Consider the following 16,058-nt stretch of genomic DNA (forward strand, 5'->3'; position numbering starts at 1 on the left):
AGTCTCAAGCAGCCATGATCCCGCTGACACCTGGGTTTAGAACTTCTAGCCTGCAGAACTGTGAAAGAATTAGTTTCTGTTGTTTGGAGTCACCCAGTTTGTGGTGCTTTGTTAAGGCAGCTCTAAGAAACTAATTAAATATTAACCCAATGTTAACCAGCTAGTAAGTGGTAGGACCTATGCAACCTGTCTCTGGAGCCCACGCACTGAGGCCCTGCGTTACACAGCCTCATGGAGGAGATAGTTGTCTCCGTTTTGATGCACATTTCGTCAATGCTGTAGGAACAAGGCCATATACAGAGTTTCTCTGTGGACAACCAGTAGAACTTGCAGTGAAAAGGGTTAACATAAATTGGTAAAGAATATTTTTAATATTTATCCAATATAATGTCCAATTTATAATGTAGAAGAAGTTAATGGTAAGGGTGGGGCTTTACTTTTTAAAATTTTGTTCATTTATTTTGTTCTTTTGATTCCACATATAAATGATATCACATGGTATTTTTCTCTAGCTTATATTACTTAGCATAATATCTACCAAGTCCATTCATGCTGTCACAAATGGTAAGATTTCATTCTTTTTTATGGCTGAGTAATATTCCTTTTATTTCCCCAGTACAACTGAGGAGATTCACTAGTCCAAGGTCCCCTGCTCTGGTTACAATATTCTGAGATTCTTGGATTCCAGTTTGATTCTGTTCATTTCCACCGACTAAGAAATATCATTGGTGGATATTAAGTTTTTAAGGCTTAAATGGCTTCTGTCAGTGGATACAGACACTCCTGTATCAATAACCCAACAGAGGACAAAAGACCAAGGCAGAAACTAAAATTATATATATAATTATATACATAATTTTTTTTTAATTGCACACAAAAGAAGCTTTCCAATGAATAAAATCTTACAACTAGAAACTAGAAAGAGGAAAAGAAAATTGAGCACTTCTGTCATCTGGTCCAGTGGTCATTTCTCGTTCTCATTCCCTTTTCAAGACACCTGAGAAATACAGCTTAGGCTCTGAGTACCATGGATTTTCAGATACAGAAGGGAGCACCAGTTTCTTGGGAAAAGTGGATGAAACAGGGTGGGAGAGACAGGTCTAATAATGCCCCCTTAAAGAGATATATCCTGCATCCTTCAAGAAATACTGAGAGATGTACATTTTTAACTTAGCTGACCAAAAAAAGTAAGACTAGTAAAGTTCAAAGAGTTAAAAAACTAACTACTCTGTTGAAGGTGACAAAGCCAGTTTTGAAAGAATTTATCCTAACAACTAGGTTTCTTGAATCCACAAGCTAGTGTGTGTGTGTGTGTGTGTGTGTGTGTGTGGTGTGATTCTTGCATGAACTTGATATATAATTATATGTTTGGCTTTATAAAATTTACTACCTAAGATTCAGCCAAAATATTGTCTTATTGGCTATAATTTATATTTTATTCTTCAATCTCAGGTTACCAGAATTCTAATTTAAAAATCTCTTAATTTTAGCAGTATTCATGCCAAACTCACTTTAAAAATAAACATATCAGGATGACCTACAATATTTTAAAGGGTGCTTTTAAAAGCAAATAGGATTTTAACTGTTCATGGTTGTTTTCAGTAGCAAATAAGATTTGGCAACAATTAATGTCTAGTGCCATTATCTTGTATTAATATGTTGCATGCCCATTTGGGGGAACCACTTTGCTTTGTTAGGAGACAAAGAAAATAATTGAGGTCACAATTATTTATGGAATTTTCAAGATGAAAGGAATCTTGGGGTTAGCTAGTCCAACTCTTACTTTTGCAGATGAGCCCCCTGAGGCGTAGATTCCTGAATTCTTCTATCTGTCAGCTCCAGCATTCTTTCATTTTAAATAATAAAGTCTTTTCATTTTACCGTTAGCGTTCTTTCACCGGGTGTGATGACTACTCCAGTGCTGTGCCTGTGAGTCCCGAAAGGAAACAGCAAAAGCTAAAGCAGAGCCTTCAAGCCACCAGGCCACAGCTTTTGCTGGCACCGCCTTCCCTAGAACAAAAGGATCCTCTCCAGTCTGTTGTAGTGCCACTAAACAGATAATGCTGGGTGTAACGGGAAAACACAGCGTTTCAGTTTACAAACTATGTGGCATTGAGCAAGCTAATTATACTTTAGTCCTCGTATTTGTAAAACCTGCAAACAAAATCTCTCTCTCTGGCTCCTTATGGAAATTAAATAGACTAGCCTGTATAAAGAACTATCATGGTACCTAGTAGCCTGTTATTATTGGTTTCCTTTTCTTAGTTTCCATTTTCCTGGCCAAGGTCACAGGGCTGATTAGTGTCCAGACAGGAAGAGAGTCCAGACCTTTTAATTTCTAGGGCAAAGGTCTCTTTCACACTGAATTCTTCCATTGTTCACATTGGAATGCTCTCAGGATTGGGAAGCAGATATACCTAAGTTGTTTTTTGTTATCCTGAGAAGCAAGACACTGTGCCCCATCTTGAAAATTGTCAAGTTTCTATCTCAAAACCATGATAATTGTAATACTATCATAAGTAAGGGATCCTTTTACAATCTTTTCATAGAACTTTAGATGTGGCATAGTTAGTTCTTTTGTTTTTTGTACCTGGGAAAGGTTGGGGAATCTATAGTAGCTCGGAAAGAATAGGAGAAAAATTTAGTGTGTCTGTTATTAAGTGAGCATGTTTGAAATACTGAAAAATAATACACAAGTCAGGTCTTTGGAATGTACATATTTGACCAAAGCAAATAGATTTGCAGGTTCAGCTGGGTGTTTAAATTTCAGTTACCATGAGGCCTCATCAGTGGTATACCTAGCTAATTTGACACCCAGAATCATTTTTGAAACATCCATTCTGTCTTCTATATGATAAAATTATTGTCAATAGTAATGAATAATGATTAAAAATTATTATTTAATGTAGGTACAAAGAAAAAAAAAGAAAATATTATTTTCCTTGTGATGAGAACTCTTCATCCATGTTAAGGATTTACTCTCTTAACAACATTCAAATATACCACATAGCAGTGCTAACTACAGACAATGTGTTGTTTATTATACCTCAGCACTTACTTATCGCAGGAAGTTGGTACCTTTTGATCCCCTTCACCCATTTCACGTACTCCTCAATTTTTGCCTCTAGTTTCCACAAATCTGATATTTTTTTCTATGAGTTTGCTTTATGTTGTTGTTGTTTGTTTTTTAGATTCTATACCTAAGTGAGATCACACAGTTTTTGTCTTTCTGACACCTCATTTAGCATAATGCCCTCAAAATTTATCTACGTTGTCCCAAAAGGCAGAATTTTCTTCTTTCTCATGGCTGAATAATATTCACATCTTTTTTATCCATTCATCCTATTCCTTATCTATCTATCTATATCTATCTATCTATCTATCTATCTATCTATCTATCTATCTATCTATCTATCATCTATCATCATCTATCTATTATCTATCTATCTATCTATCTATCTATCTATCTATCTATCTATCTATCTATCATCATCTATCTACTTTTTACCTTTTTAAGACTTCAAGAGGACTGAAACCAAAGACATATAGCTAATCCAATAAACACATTCATTTGGACAGTTTATTTCCATCCAAAATGTCAGTAAACTTGAAAAAGCAAGATGAGGGCTGTCTCCCCCATCTTTATTTTTTCTTCCGTATATTTGCCAAAGAAAAGTATAATTATTTTTCACTGGTATTTAGAAATGGCTGATTGATTTTTAAAAGTTCTTCAGTACTGGTAAAGTCTTTTTTTCCATTTTAAAACAGCTTGTTTTCATTTAAAAATAAATACCGCCAACTCTCCTCCATTGTGCATAAACGTACTTTATTGAGTTCATCACCACTGCTTTTGCATTACCTGGGTTAAAGGGACCATGAAAAAATGGTGACGCTGTTGCTGCATTGTTTAAAAAAAATTACAATTTTTTATTCAGTGTTTGTTGGAATGCTTTTCCTTCATCTGTGGAGATGAAAGGCCCCGGCTTAGTGGGAAATACTGGAGAAAGCCAGCCAGGCCTCCGAATTCTTACCTAAAAAGGAGACTAAACTATTGAATTTTGCTCTCTGCTGTGGTTTGTCTTCCCTACACCACTGCCAGCCCTGGAAACAATTGCCTTTTACTTTTCCATCTTCATTATTTTGGCAGGGAGTTGTTTTGGCATTTCTCTGACACTCTTATTTTTTGTGTTGTTGGTTTTTTTGTGTGTGTGTGTTTTTTGTTTGTTTGTTTTTTAATTCCTTAGGAACTTATTTGAAGGGCAGCAGATTTATTGTCAAGCATGTTGAATTGTTTATTTTAAGACTGCATTTTGTAGTTGTGGAAATTGACTTCTCTGGAGAAGAATCAGAACGGGAATGGTGTAGACCAGTGATTTTCAACCGGTGTGACATGAAATTTTAAATATTCAATACCGGACATTTAGTCAGGGGCCGTGACCTCTTTATCCTCCAGTTGCCAAATAAAAAAATGACAGCAGAGAATACAAAAATAGCCTTCTGGTGTGAATGAATCATAATTATATCTATTCTTTTGTCAGACTGGCAAAAAATATGATATATTTTTTGGTGTGCTGCAGAATTTTGGTAATTAGTTTACGTGTACCATGAGATAAAAAAGGTTGAAAGTCGCTGGTCTAGGCATCCAGGAATGGTGAATGCTTTACTGGTTAGGATTTCACGTACCTCTGGTCAAGGGCTATCCTTTGGCCTGTGCAATTGAAATCTTGTTCTGGACCTCATGATTTAGGGGTTTTGCTCTACCTCTTCTTGGCCATTTATTCTCAAGGTCAGGATGGTGTAGTATGTCTGAGAAGCCAAGGGGAGGTGGCCACCTGGAACTCTGGTGCTTTCCATCTTTGCTCTCCTTGACTGAGGTGTCTGGGACCTGGGACTCTTCACCCCAAAAGCCCCCAACTCTCTTTGAGAGCCTGTTGTGTTTCCCTTCTGATCTATGGCAGTTCAGTTGTCTTTAGGCTGGGTTGGTGGTTAAGGAGCAACTACTGTGGGAGGAACTGCGTGGGGGAGGGACTGGCAGAGCTATGGAACCAAATGTGAATTTAACCCCAGGTGTCTGTAGAAATTTCAGGCCTCTCCCAGGGCAGGATAGAAGTGGGGAGGAGAGGTGGCTTGCTGCCGGCCCTAACCAATTTGTTATGTATAGGAGGAAAAATTGCCCCATCTTTTACATGAATTTAACTTAGAAAAGAAAATAATTAGGATATATTATTTGCAACTATTGTGGGTTGAACTATGTTCTCCTAAAAGATATGTGAAGTCCTAACACCTGAAGCCTGTGATTGTGACATTTGAAAATAGGGTCCTTGAAGATGTAATTTAGTTTATATGAGGTCATACTGGAGTAGGATGGGCTCTAAATCCAATGACTGCACTTGTAAGTAGAAAAATGCAGAGGCACACACCCAGAGATCAAAACGCCATGTGAAGACAGAAATAGAGATTGAAATTAAACTATCAGAAACCAATAAACCCCAAATTTGTAGGAAAAGACCAGTATCTAGGAGAAAACTGTGCAAGAGTTCTTCCCAAGATCCTCTAGAAGGAACCGTTTGCTAACGCTTGGTTTTCGGGTTTCTGGGCTACAGAACTGTGAGAGAGTTATTTCTGTTTTTTAAGCCATTCAGTTTGTGGTACTTTGTGTGAAGCCCCAGAAAGCTAATACACAATAGATAAATTATTTTGAAAAATGGGATCTCTTTCAAAGCCATGTTATTGACACTTTAATGAAGATTGCTACAACAATAAAGCAACCGTATTCCCTGAGGTCTGCCAAAGCTCTTATTAACTGTGGATGAAGAGTTAAAATGGTCTGAAGATTATTTTGTTTTAAAAAAAAGTATATATTTATCTCCAGATAAGGTGTCCCATCTATATAAAACAAACATTGAGTATTCTTTTATTCCAGATTTAGCAAATCATTACTACCATATTCCTTTAACTTCTAAATCATTTCTATTATCAGTTTTGTTGATATGAAGCTTTGAATTGGCATGAACCATAAGAAATACCTGATATTCAACTAATAAAAGTAACAATTTCATGTGGTTCAATCTAATACACTAATATTGTTTAAAAGTCCTTATAGTTACCAAGACACGTTATTTACCAAAGAGGCTTAGCTCCTTCAAGAATTTGGCTTAATACTTTTATAAATAGACTGGATGGTTGGCAGGAGAAATCACTTATGTTTGTGAATGATAACAAGTTGGCCGAGATTAACATTATCATGTGGGGCCAGACAGGAATGCAAAATGATACAATCAATTTGACAGAGTAATGTGCACTGGATGAAGTGAATTGCAATTAGGGTGCATGCAAGGTTTTGTTTGTGAAATAGAATAATTAATTTGAAAAATGCAACAGGAATAGAAACATTTACATGGACTGGGTCACACACAGAGGAGTTTTAAAGTCACAGCCAATCAATGATTCAGGCTCTGCTGAATATGCCCAAATGGTACGCCTTTGAGCCATTCATTCTGAGTGACCATCTGGACCTCATCATGTGGATTTTGGCTGCTACATTGAATAACTGTTGGCACCAAATCAATGATTTCATTCCATTGTGGTCTATGAATTTCAGGCCTTAAGACATACTATTATTATCTTAAGTAATATAAGAATAATCTCCCTGCAAACCATTCAAGCTCTCCTCACCTTTCAAAGCCTATTTAAAGGTAAAGGAAGTTCAGAAAGTCTCTCCCTTTTTATTTCTATAAGTCCTAGACTGTATCGCTCAACTTAACACAAGGTTAAACAAATTATTCTCTTAGTATATCAGTCTCAACTTTGAATTTATAAATTATTTGAGGACAAGGACCAAAGATTGTACATACATATTGTGAACTTTGGCCAGACTAATATGTAGTCAATTAAAACATTAGTAGGCTTCATCAAGCAGACTTTAATGAAGTTAATGATCTTAGTAATAAAAACAGCAGAACGCTAATTTAAGAGCATGAAATGTTGAGAAATTTTCATGGCAATAGATGAATATGGGTCATATACTTTTGATTCTTGAACCAAGTTTCCTCATTGAGAAATAAGATATATACTTAACTTTCATGTCAATCTTACCCAACGTGATCTCTCTCTCTCTCTCTCTCTCTCTAGCTCTAGCTCCAGCTCTAGCTCTATCATTTCTATCTCTGTTCATATCTATATCTATATCTGTATCTCTCTCTCTATATATATATATATATGTGTGTGTGTGTGTGTGTGGTGTGTATATGTATAGCCAAAGTTCAGTTTAGTGGAGATTCATGTAAGATTCCTTACTTAGACTCTGTAGTTTTGTATGTTATAAAATGTACTTACATGAAAATAATTTATATTAGGCTTTTGTCTTCACAATGTGGAGGTACAAAGTGAATATTTTTTTCTATGCTAATTTTCTAATGTGATTTATTACACTTCTGGTTTATTATCTATCCTGATAAATATAACTTATAAATGAACGTTTTAGCCTGATTTATCAAAATTGATTATTTAAATAAAATTTGCATACTTCATTACACTGTATATAATCACATTACCTTTTAGTCACTGTAATATATATGTGTTTGAATTCATTATAGCTCAGTTGTGAACCAACATTATTCTTAAGTCTTTGAGTTACAGTGATTTTTTTTTTGGAAAACAATTTGAGTATAACTGGATGTTGTTAAATCCTCAGGCCACGGTAAGTGTGACTGTGGAAAGTGCAAATGTGACAAAGGATGGTCTGGTGATGCTTGCCAGTACCCGACTAATTGTGACCTGACAAAGAAAAAAAGTAATCAAATGTGTAAGAATTCTCAAGACATCATCTGCTCTAATGCAGGTAAGAATTTTATCTTACGAAAATTGTTATGTGAAATAATAAAATTTGGGTTTTTAATGGAAGTACGTAGGCATTGAGAAGTGTTGATCCTCTGAATGAATCACTTTTGAGTATACTTTTTAGAAATGAAATTCAGATAAATCAATAGAAACAAAATGTTTTCTTGCTGAGACTGGCATGTTCGATATTCTCCAGCTGTTCCAAATGCCTCGTTCAAGTAGGATATTCATTGGAAACAACACCTCAATAATAATTGATGTAAATTGTCAGCCCTGATTTTGAATGCTGAATTTAATCTTTGAAAAAGGAATTATATAAACTGACTTAATTATTTTCTGTTACAGATCAAGGGTGCTTTGAATTTATACCTTAACATCAAATAGAAGCAAACCTTTTTAATTAAATAGAAGTTTCAGATGCACGATGTGAAATTCACTGAAGAATATAGTGACAGCAAGATTCCTCATTTGACCAAAATAGTTTTATATTTCACAGAAATTATTTTAAAATATTTTTTGAAATTCACAGAGAAGCTGTTAAAATTAATTACCAAAACCCTATTAAAAAAACACACAACAGCCCTGGCCAGTTTGGCTTAGTAGTTAGAGCGTCGGCCCACAGACCAAAGAGTCGTGGGTTTGATTCAGGTCAAGGGCACATACCTCTGTTGTGGTTCGTCCCCAGCCCTGGTCAAGGTCATGTGTGAGCAACCAGTCGATGTGTCTCTCTTACATCGATGTTTCTCTCTCTCCTTCTCTCTCTCTCCCCACCACCCTCACACTGTATCTGAAGAGAAATAGAAAAATATCCTCGGGTGAGGATTAAAAAACAACACACACAATTACAGTTTCCGTTTCAATGGTTTTCAGCCAGTATTACTATACTTAAATACTCTTTTTAACATTGGGGCACATGGAGCCTCAAAGTCAGCTTTTCTCAATCTGGTTGAACTTGAGAATGCCTTTGTCCTAAACTAGAAGCTGTGGTTCAGTTGTCTTAGGGTATGATCTGAATTACAGTTGGTTTTTAAAGCTCTTGTGTAATTCTTATATAGATCCAGTCTTCTGAGCCACTGCTCTTCTGTTATAGGCAAGGATTTTACTACATGAATGAATATCTTCCCTCCTGAAGCTCAGGTGAAGTCCTGCAATCAGCTAAAACCTTTCCACAATGTTTGATTGTGACAAATTGCTCTGTGCAGACTAAGTGCAGTGAGGTTGTTTTGCTTGTAGGAATCAGGTCCATACCCAATGCAAGGTGTGAGTGGACCAATCAAGGACCAGGACAAATGGTCTCAGCTGTCAGGTTACTTTCTGTATGTACTGATATTCTTACTTCTTTCAGTACTTCAGTCTTTTCTTTCCTCTCAGTAGGATTTCTCTACTTTCAGCTCATAACACCCATTCCTTCAAATGTGTGCACACCCACACACTCCTCCCTTCCCGCCCCCACACAGCCTCTTTGTTTTGAAAACTTCATGCTTTCCAAACTTCTTTAAGTAGTAAGACTTGAATTTTGTTTGTTTCTTTGTTCGTCATTTTTTGGATTTGTTTATTTTGTTTTCAAATTAAATTCAGGGTATGATTATTTTCTTTTTAATAATACATTAATGACAAGTAGATGTTAGAGCAGGAATCCAAAGATGTTTGAACAGAAAAAAATCTAAACATGTGATTCACTACATTATCTTTAAGAAGAAAACTTACAGAATTATTTTAACAGATAAAAAACAGTTAATAAGGCACAAAACACATTTCTCAGATATTTGTACCCCTATATTTTTTAACATTGATATATTTTTATGTAACCTACCATTCATGTTCCATTTTTTTTCGGTTAAGCCAACAATTTCCTTTATAGTCCCCCCTACCCCTGTATAGGATTCAGTCTAGGGGCACTGTTACATTGAGTGGTCATCTCTCTTTAGCCTCCTTTAAACTGGACCAGGTCCACAGATAATGGCATTGTAGCATTGACGATTTTGAAGAAAATTGTCCCCAACTTCTTTTTAAATAGAGTTTCTGTTGAGTCCTCATGATTAGGTTCGTATTATACATCCTTAGCTGAAATACTAAATAGATGATTATGTGTTCTCAAGATGTGTTACCTGGAAGTACAAAATGTCCATCTACTCTCCCTAGTGAGGTTAATTTTGATCACCTGGTCAAGGTGTTGTCTGATGTCTCAGCTCTGTAATGACTGATTTTACTGTTGTCAGAAATGAGTAGTCTGTAAGGAAACACTTTGAAATTATAAGATATCCCAATTCATGATGTTACCAGAGAATTGTAGTGGCGGAATTTCTTCGTTGCTAGTTGGGGTAGGTTTCTTGTGATGCCTTGAGAAAAAAAAATTTTCTAAGACTCCCACAGGAAAATGAGTAATTTTTATTTATGTAGAGTTATATCTGTCAGTTTACAAAGTCCCATTTTCCTTAGTCCAGTCCTGGAAGAAGGGTAGCTTCTGGGAATTCTGGGAATTCAGCAGAGCTAGAAGCAAGCCATGTCCCAAGCTTCTGTTCCATGGTGGAATTGAGTCCAGTATAGCATTAGGCATCAGGCTAGTCATAGTCCATTAGTCCACTGAGTGGAGTCCACATGGCTGTGGGCCATGTGGGCGAATACAGGGGAATGCTCCTCCTGCAACAAGAGAGCCAGGAGCACGAGTAAGCAAGAGAGAGAGCCAAGAGAGAACTCTCTTTGTTTAGGAGTTTAAATATCAAATCTAACCATGTTTTCAGTGGCTGTGTCCATAGGCCTACTCTGGCCACTGCCCTGTTCCCAGGTATGACTGACAGGCAAGCACCTTCCCACATTACCCAGACCTTCCTGGGCTTACATCTAAATTGCAGCCTTCTGGCACAAATGGCATGCCTATATTATCTAGTCTCCCCTTTACTCCTTTCCTGTTAATTAATAACTGGGTTATTATAACAGTGCCAATAAGATATCCCAATTCACTATCCATGGGCAACTCTCACCTGATTCAGTATTTATAATGATGATTGAAGAATGATGATTTCCAAACTCTAACCTTCCCTCCATATTTACCAATTGGCAGTCAGTATTCTACCACAAATGAGAGTCTTGTCTCATCTACCAATTATTTGTTTGCTTATTGATTTATTATCAGACTAGGATCACAGTTCCCATTATTTCGGTGGTTCCTTATTCATTACTGTATGTAATTATTCCGGTGTTCACATGACCCCAGATTAGACTACTGGTGCCCCTTCAAACAAGCTTCTCAGTCCTGGTGGCGTGCCTCCATTATTGGATTGTGCTTTGTTTTAGCACTTCTGTACTTTCTGCCATAAAAATATTTCATAGTCATATCGGTCCTATCCTGCAACAGCTTTGGAATCAACCATTGTCCCAAAGAGCCTGGTTTCTTTTCGCGAAGAATGATATAAGAATAAAAGTTGTGAGCACTAGAGATGCTTATTGCAACCGGGGTGTATTTGCTTCTTGGCCTTTTCTGCCAAGAGGCTCGTGAATACATGCATGAACATATATACATACAGACAAATGCACATACAAACGTGCATATACATATGCATGTACATACACACACATAAGCATATTTTAAAATAATGAATTCACACCAATATATCGAACTCCTGTCTATCCCCACAAGATTACTTCTTGTTTATTCCCTTTTGTATTTGGATGTCTCATTTTCCACAGTGAGAACTCTATCTTCAACATCAATTTACTCATTTGCTCAATCCTATACTACATCTAAAATTGATTTTGAAATTGAGTCATACACACCTCTATACAAAAAAAGATCTACCAAAATATTCTCAGGATTTGCAAACCACCCCCTCTCTCACCTCCACCCCACCCCAATTATGCCCAAGACGTATATAGTCAAATTCTGTATTCACAAGTTACTTGAATTCTCCCCGCCCCCTTCAGTGTAGTTGTGTACTCATTTGAAATATAATTGAGCTTACTTATATGAGATTGCTTTCAGTTTTAGGTGTGTTGTTTTTTTTCTTTTCCTATCTCTACTGATTTCATTTTATTTTATAATATATGGAAAATAAACATGTTTCCAAGTCAAAACTTTGCAAAAAAGTTTACTTAGTGAATCATTACTCTCTTCCTTAAACCTTTCATTATTTTTATTGCTTTCTACTTTATCTGTGTATGTATTTATTTTTGGTAATTAAAAAAAATTCCTTTTTCCCATGTCAAAGATAGCATGCTATAAGTGTTCTTTTGTACCTTTGTCACTCAACATTATATCATAGAATTGACTCCATATTAGTAGAGAGAAAACATACTCATTTTTTTCCAAATGCATAGGGCTCAGTTCTATACAGGTGACATAATAAATCTATACTTGGGCAGTTAGGCAGTTTCCACTATTTTGAAATTACAAATATTGATACAAAAATGAACTGGTGCATATATACTTTCATATCTTTGGATGTTTATCTTCAGTGTAAATTACTAAAATTTACACTTGCTGGGCCACAGGGTAAATTCATGTTCTGTATTACACTTAATCTTTTCTTTCTTTCTTACTCTTCTTTCAGTATCTAAGCCTTTCAAGTTTACTTTGACAATCTCATTCTCACCTGTCTTTCTTTTAATGATTATGTCTACCAACGTAGATCAGGACCACTCCCCCCAAACTGCATTAGCTCGTGAGTTCTCTTTCCTGAAGTAGCTTGGAGCAGAAGGGGGAATGGAGGTAAATGGAGCTGGGCATAAGATGGAGGTGGGGACTAATGGATTCCTCTGACTCTGTTGGGGCCCAGAAAGGCAAGCACAGTCTGCAGGGAGAAGTGAAGCGTGATGCCATTGCAGAAGGGTATATAGGCTAATGTCCAAGACTAGGAAGTCATCTTAAAGAGAAACGGCTATATTAAATTGATAAATCTGAGCTAAAATAATCTAGCATAAAGGAGAAGACCAATCCTAGAAATGGAATTAAATGGCAACCAAAAAAAGAGGAGAAGTATGACATAGCTTGAACACAGGAGTCTGGCACTTTTGACTGGTCTTCCATATGCTGTATCTCGGAGCCTTGATTGTGAATTCTACTTAGTAGGTGAGATAGGAAGTGTCTGAGCTGTTGTAAACTTCCCACATCAGCCAGGAATGGTTCTGATGTGTGGATGTCAGTGAGAAGTTGCAGAATTCATAGGAAGAGACTGTTCCTTCCCATCTTTCCTGAAAATAACCACTGCACATAATCCTATGTTATACCTCACTCCCAAACCATGAAGCATCCAGGAATTCCAACAGATCAAGTTCTAACATTTTTTACCAATAGTCTCAATCCTCTACTATCTGCCTTCAATTTACCCTTTCCTCCAAACATAGACCAGATGCTTCACTGTTCTTTAATTATCCATTCAGATTCCTTAGCTCACACTCTCTCCTCAATATCTCAAGTCTTTTCTTCATCTCCACTTGTTGAAATTCTATCCATGTGTCAAGTGCCAACTCTAGAACTCCTTTATTTTGCCTTTCCTCCATCACAAAGCCAGACGAAGATTTAAGTTAATACTTTCTATAAAGCATTTGTCACAAATCTACTGCAAATGTCTTTGGATGCATATATATATATAGAGAGAGAGAGTTGTGAGTATGTGAAATGCTTTATTCTTGCATTATTATTTCTTATCTTATTATTTATTTATATTACAACTGTAAAACTACTCTTGCCCACCCCTGTATAAATTATTGATCATCTAGTTCTTCCTTCCTGGTCTATGATTTACTTAGATTTAATTTTATTCATCTTATTATCTCCTATAGCACCTACTAGTTTGCCAATAATATAATAAGTAACAAGAATACTAAATGAATGCATATGTGAGTGGTTGAAAGACAGCATTAATAAATATGAAAATGAAAAAGAAAAGTGATAATTAAAGGAAAAATTGAGGTGAAGCAATATCATGAATTATAAAATTAGATTTGAAATAAAATTTATAAATTAAAATAGTTTTCAGAAGAAAACATGAGACAATGAAGTTTAATAAAAGTAAAATTCACATGTGCATTCTCAGGGAGGAAAACTAATAAGCTCAAATTTGCAAAATCATCCATTTATATGTGACTGTAAGAGAAAAAGAGTTTTATAGATAATAGCAAATTTGAAGAGACTAGAGTAACAGAATCATGCAGAGAGTTTGAAAACAGGGGTTCATAAATATAAAGTGTATCAGGAGAAATATACTAGGTATCTTAGTGGGGGAAGAGGAAGAACCCAAAGTTTTCTGAAAGCCTACTATATACTAGACACAGCAGTGTTTTTAGAAAGATGACTGGATGATATTTATCATTTGGTCTTCATGGCAGCTCTATGAGGTACATATTATTTGTAGATTAGGAATCTGAGTGTTATAATGAACGTCCTGACCTCAAAAAGGTATAGCTAGTGGTGATTAAAACCTGGATTTGGCTACATGTCTGCCTTAGTCCTAAATCCATGATCGTTCAAGTAGGTCACATATAAATTTTTAATATCTAGTAGCTCAAGTCAATTATCAATATCATCTTTAGTTTCTCCCTGTCCTTCACCAAGTCATGTTTAATTAGTCATCAAGTTCTCTCTATTCTGAAAAATAGGTGTATTCTTTCTAAACTCACTGCCCATCACCCTGGTCAGCCTCTACCTTCTTCCATGCAGACAAATGCAATAATTCTTTCCTCACATCCACTTTTTCCTCATTTCAGTTTATTCTTCATACAACAACTAGAGTAATCTGATAAAAATCAATAAATGATCACATGACTTCATTGCTGAAAATATTTGTATGGCTTCTCATTATTCTTGGATTATAATTGGAAATTTTTAACATGACCTATAAGACATCTATAAACTGCACCTTTAGTTGCCTTATTCTTTTTATGCCACTTTTCAAATTATTGCCTCTACTCAAGCTGTATTTGATTTTTTTATCCTATTTCCTCTGTCATCAAAGAGCCTTTGCTGTTGTCTCTCTTTTTTTTTTTTTTTTTATCCTCACCCGAGGACAGTTTTAGATATTTTGTTCAGATAGAGTGGGAGGGGGAGAGAGAGAGAGAGAGAGAGAGAGAGAGAGAGAAACATCGATGTGAAAGGGACACATCGAGTGGTTGCCACCCACATGACCCAACCAGGGCCGGGAACAAACTGCAACCGAGGTACATGCCCTTAGCGGGAACCGAACCCAGGTCTCTCCAGACCGCAGGCTGACGCTCTAACTGCTGAGCCAAACTGGCCAGGGCACTATTGTCTCTTTTTAAAAAATATTTTTAAATATGTTTCTATTGATTGTTTAGAGAGAAAAGAAGGAAGGAGGAGAGATAGAAACATCTATGTGAGAGAGAAACATCAATCAGCTGCCTCCTGCACACCCCCCACTAGGGACTAAGCCCGCAACCTGGGCATGTGTCCTGACCAGAAATCAAACCTGTGACCTCTTGATGCCTGGGACAATGCTCAATCCCCTGAGCCACACCTGCCAAGCTGCTGTTGTCTCTTGCGGAAAGTGGGCCTTTCACTATCTCTCATTTCTCTTAGCTTTTTTTTTTTCCCTCTTGGTTGTCAGGTCTCAGCTTAAATAAGAGCTACTTCTCCAGGGACCCTATCTTTGACCTCCAGCTCTCAGTTAAATCCCTTTGCTATTTGCTTTTGCAACACTTTGCACTTCTTCATTTATTTTATCACATTGAGTTCTGCTCATATAAAACTCAGAGCAGAGGATTTAGCTGAGTTTTATTTCTAGAGTCTAGGGTGTTGTCTGTTGAGTGGTAAAATCTCATTCATGTTGAATGTTGTGATGATCAATTAAAAATTGAACAATAACCCTGGCCGGTTTGGCTCAGCGGTTAGAGTGTCGGCCTACGGTCCAGAGAGACCTGGGTTCGGTTCCTGCTAAGGGTGCGTACCTCGGTTGCAGTTTGTACCCGGCCCTGATTGGTTGTGTTGGTGGCAGCCACTCGATGTGTTCCTTTCACGTCAATATTTCTCTCTGTGTGTCTCTCTCCCACTCTATCTGAACAAAAAATGGAAAAAAAAACGTCCTTGGGTAACGATAAAAAAATAAAAAAATAATAAATATTGAACAATAAATATTAAAAAGGAACTTCTTTAAATGGACAGTCTACTTTTCAATAGCATTTGAATGCTGTTTTACTCTCAGTGAAATCACTCTCAGGGGTTGCAGTCAAATCCTCAAATTTGGCTGAGTATGTGTTAGTGGTATACC

At 36.5% G+C, this 16,058-nt stretch overlaps 1 protein-coding gene across 1 annotated transcript in view; it reads left to right on the forward strand.

The window, feature by feature from the left end:
- Positions 1 to 16,058, forward strand: part of ITGBL1 (integrin subunit beta like 1) — a 201,956-nt gene that overhangs the window by 66,874 nt on the left and 119,024 nt on the right. Inside the window, exon 3 of the mRNA XM_036250009.1 lies at positions 7,694 to 7,840. Coding sequence (XP_036105902.1) covers positions 7,694 to 7,840 — 147 coding nt within the window. The remainder of the gene's footprint in view (positions 1 to 7,693; positions 7,841 to 16,058) is intronic.

This window comes from Molossus molossus, unplaced genomic scaffold (assembly GCF_014108415.1).
Source record: "Molossus molossus isolate mMolMol1 unplaced genomic scaffold, mMolMol1.p scaffold_m16_p_9, whole genome shotgun sequence".
Taxonomy (NCBI): Eukaryota; Metazoa; Chordata; class Mammalia; order Chiroptera; family Molossidae; genus Molossus; species Molossus molossus.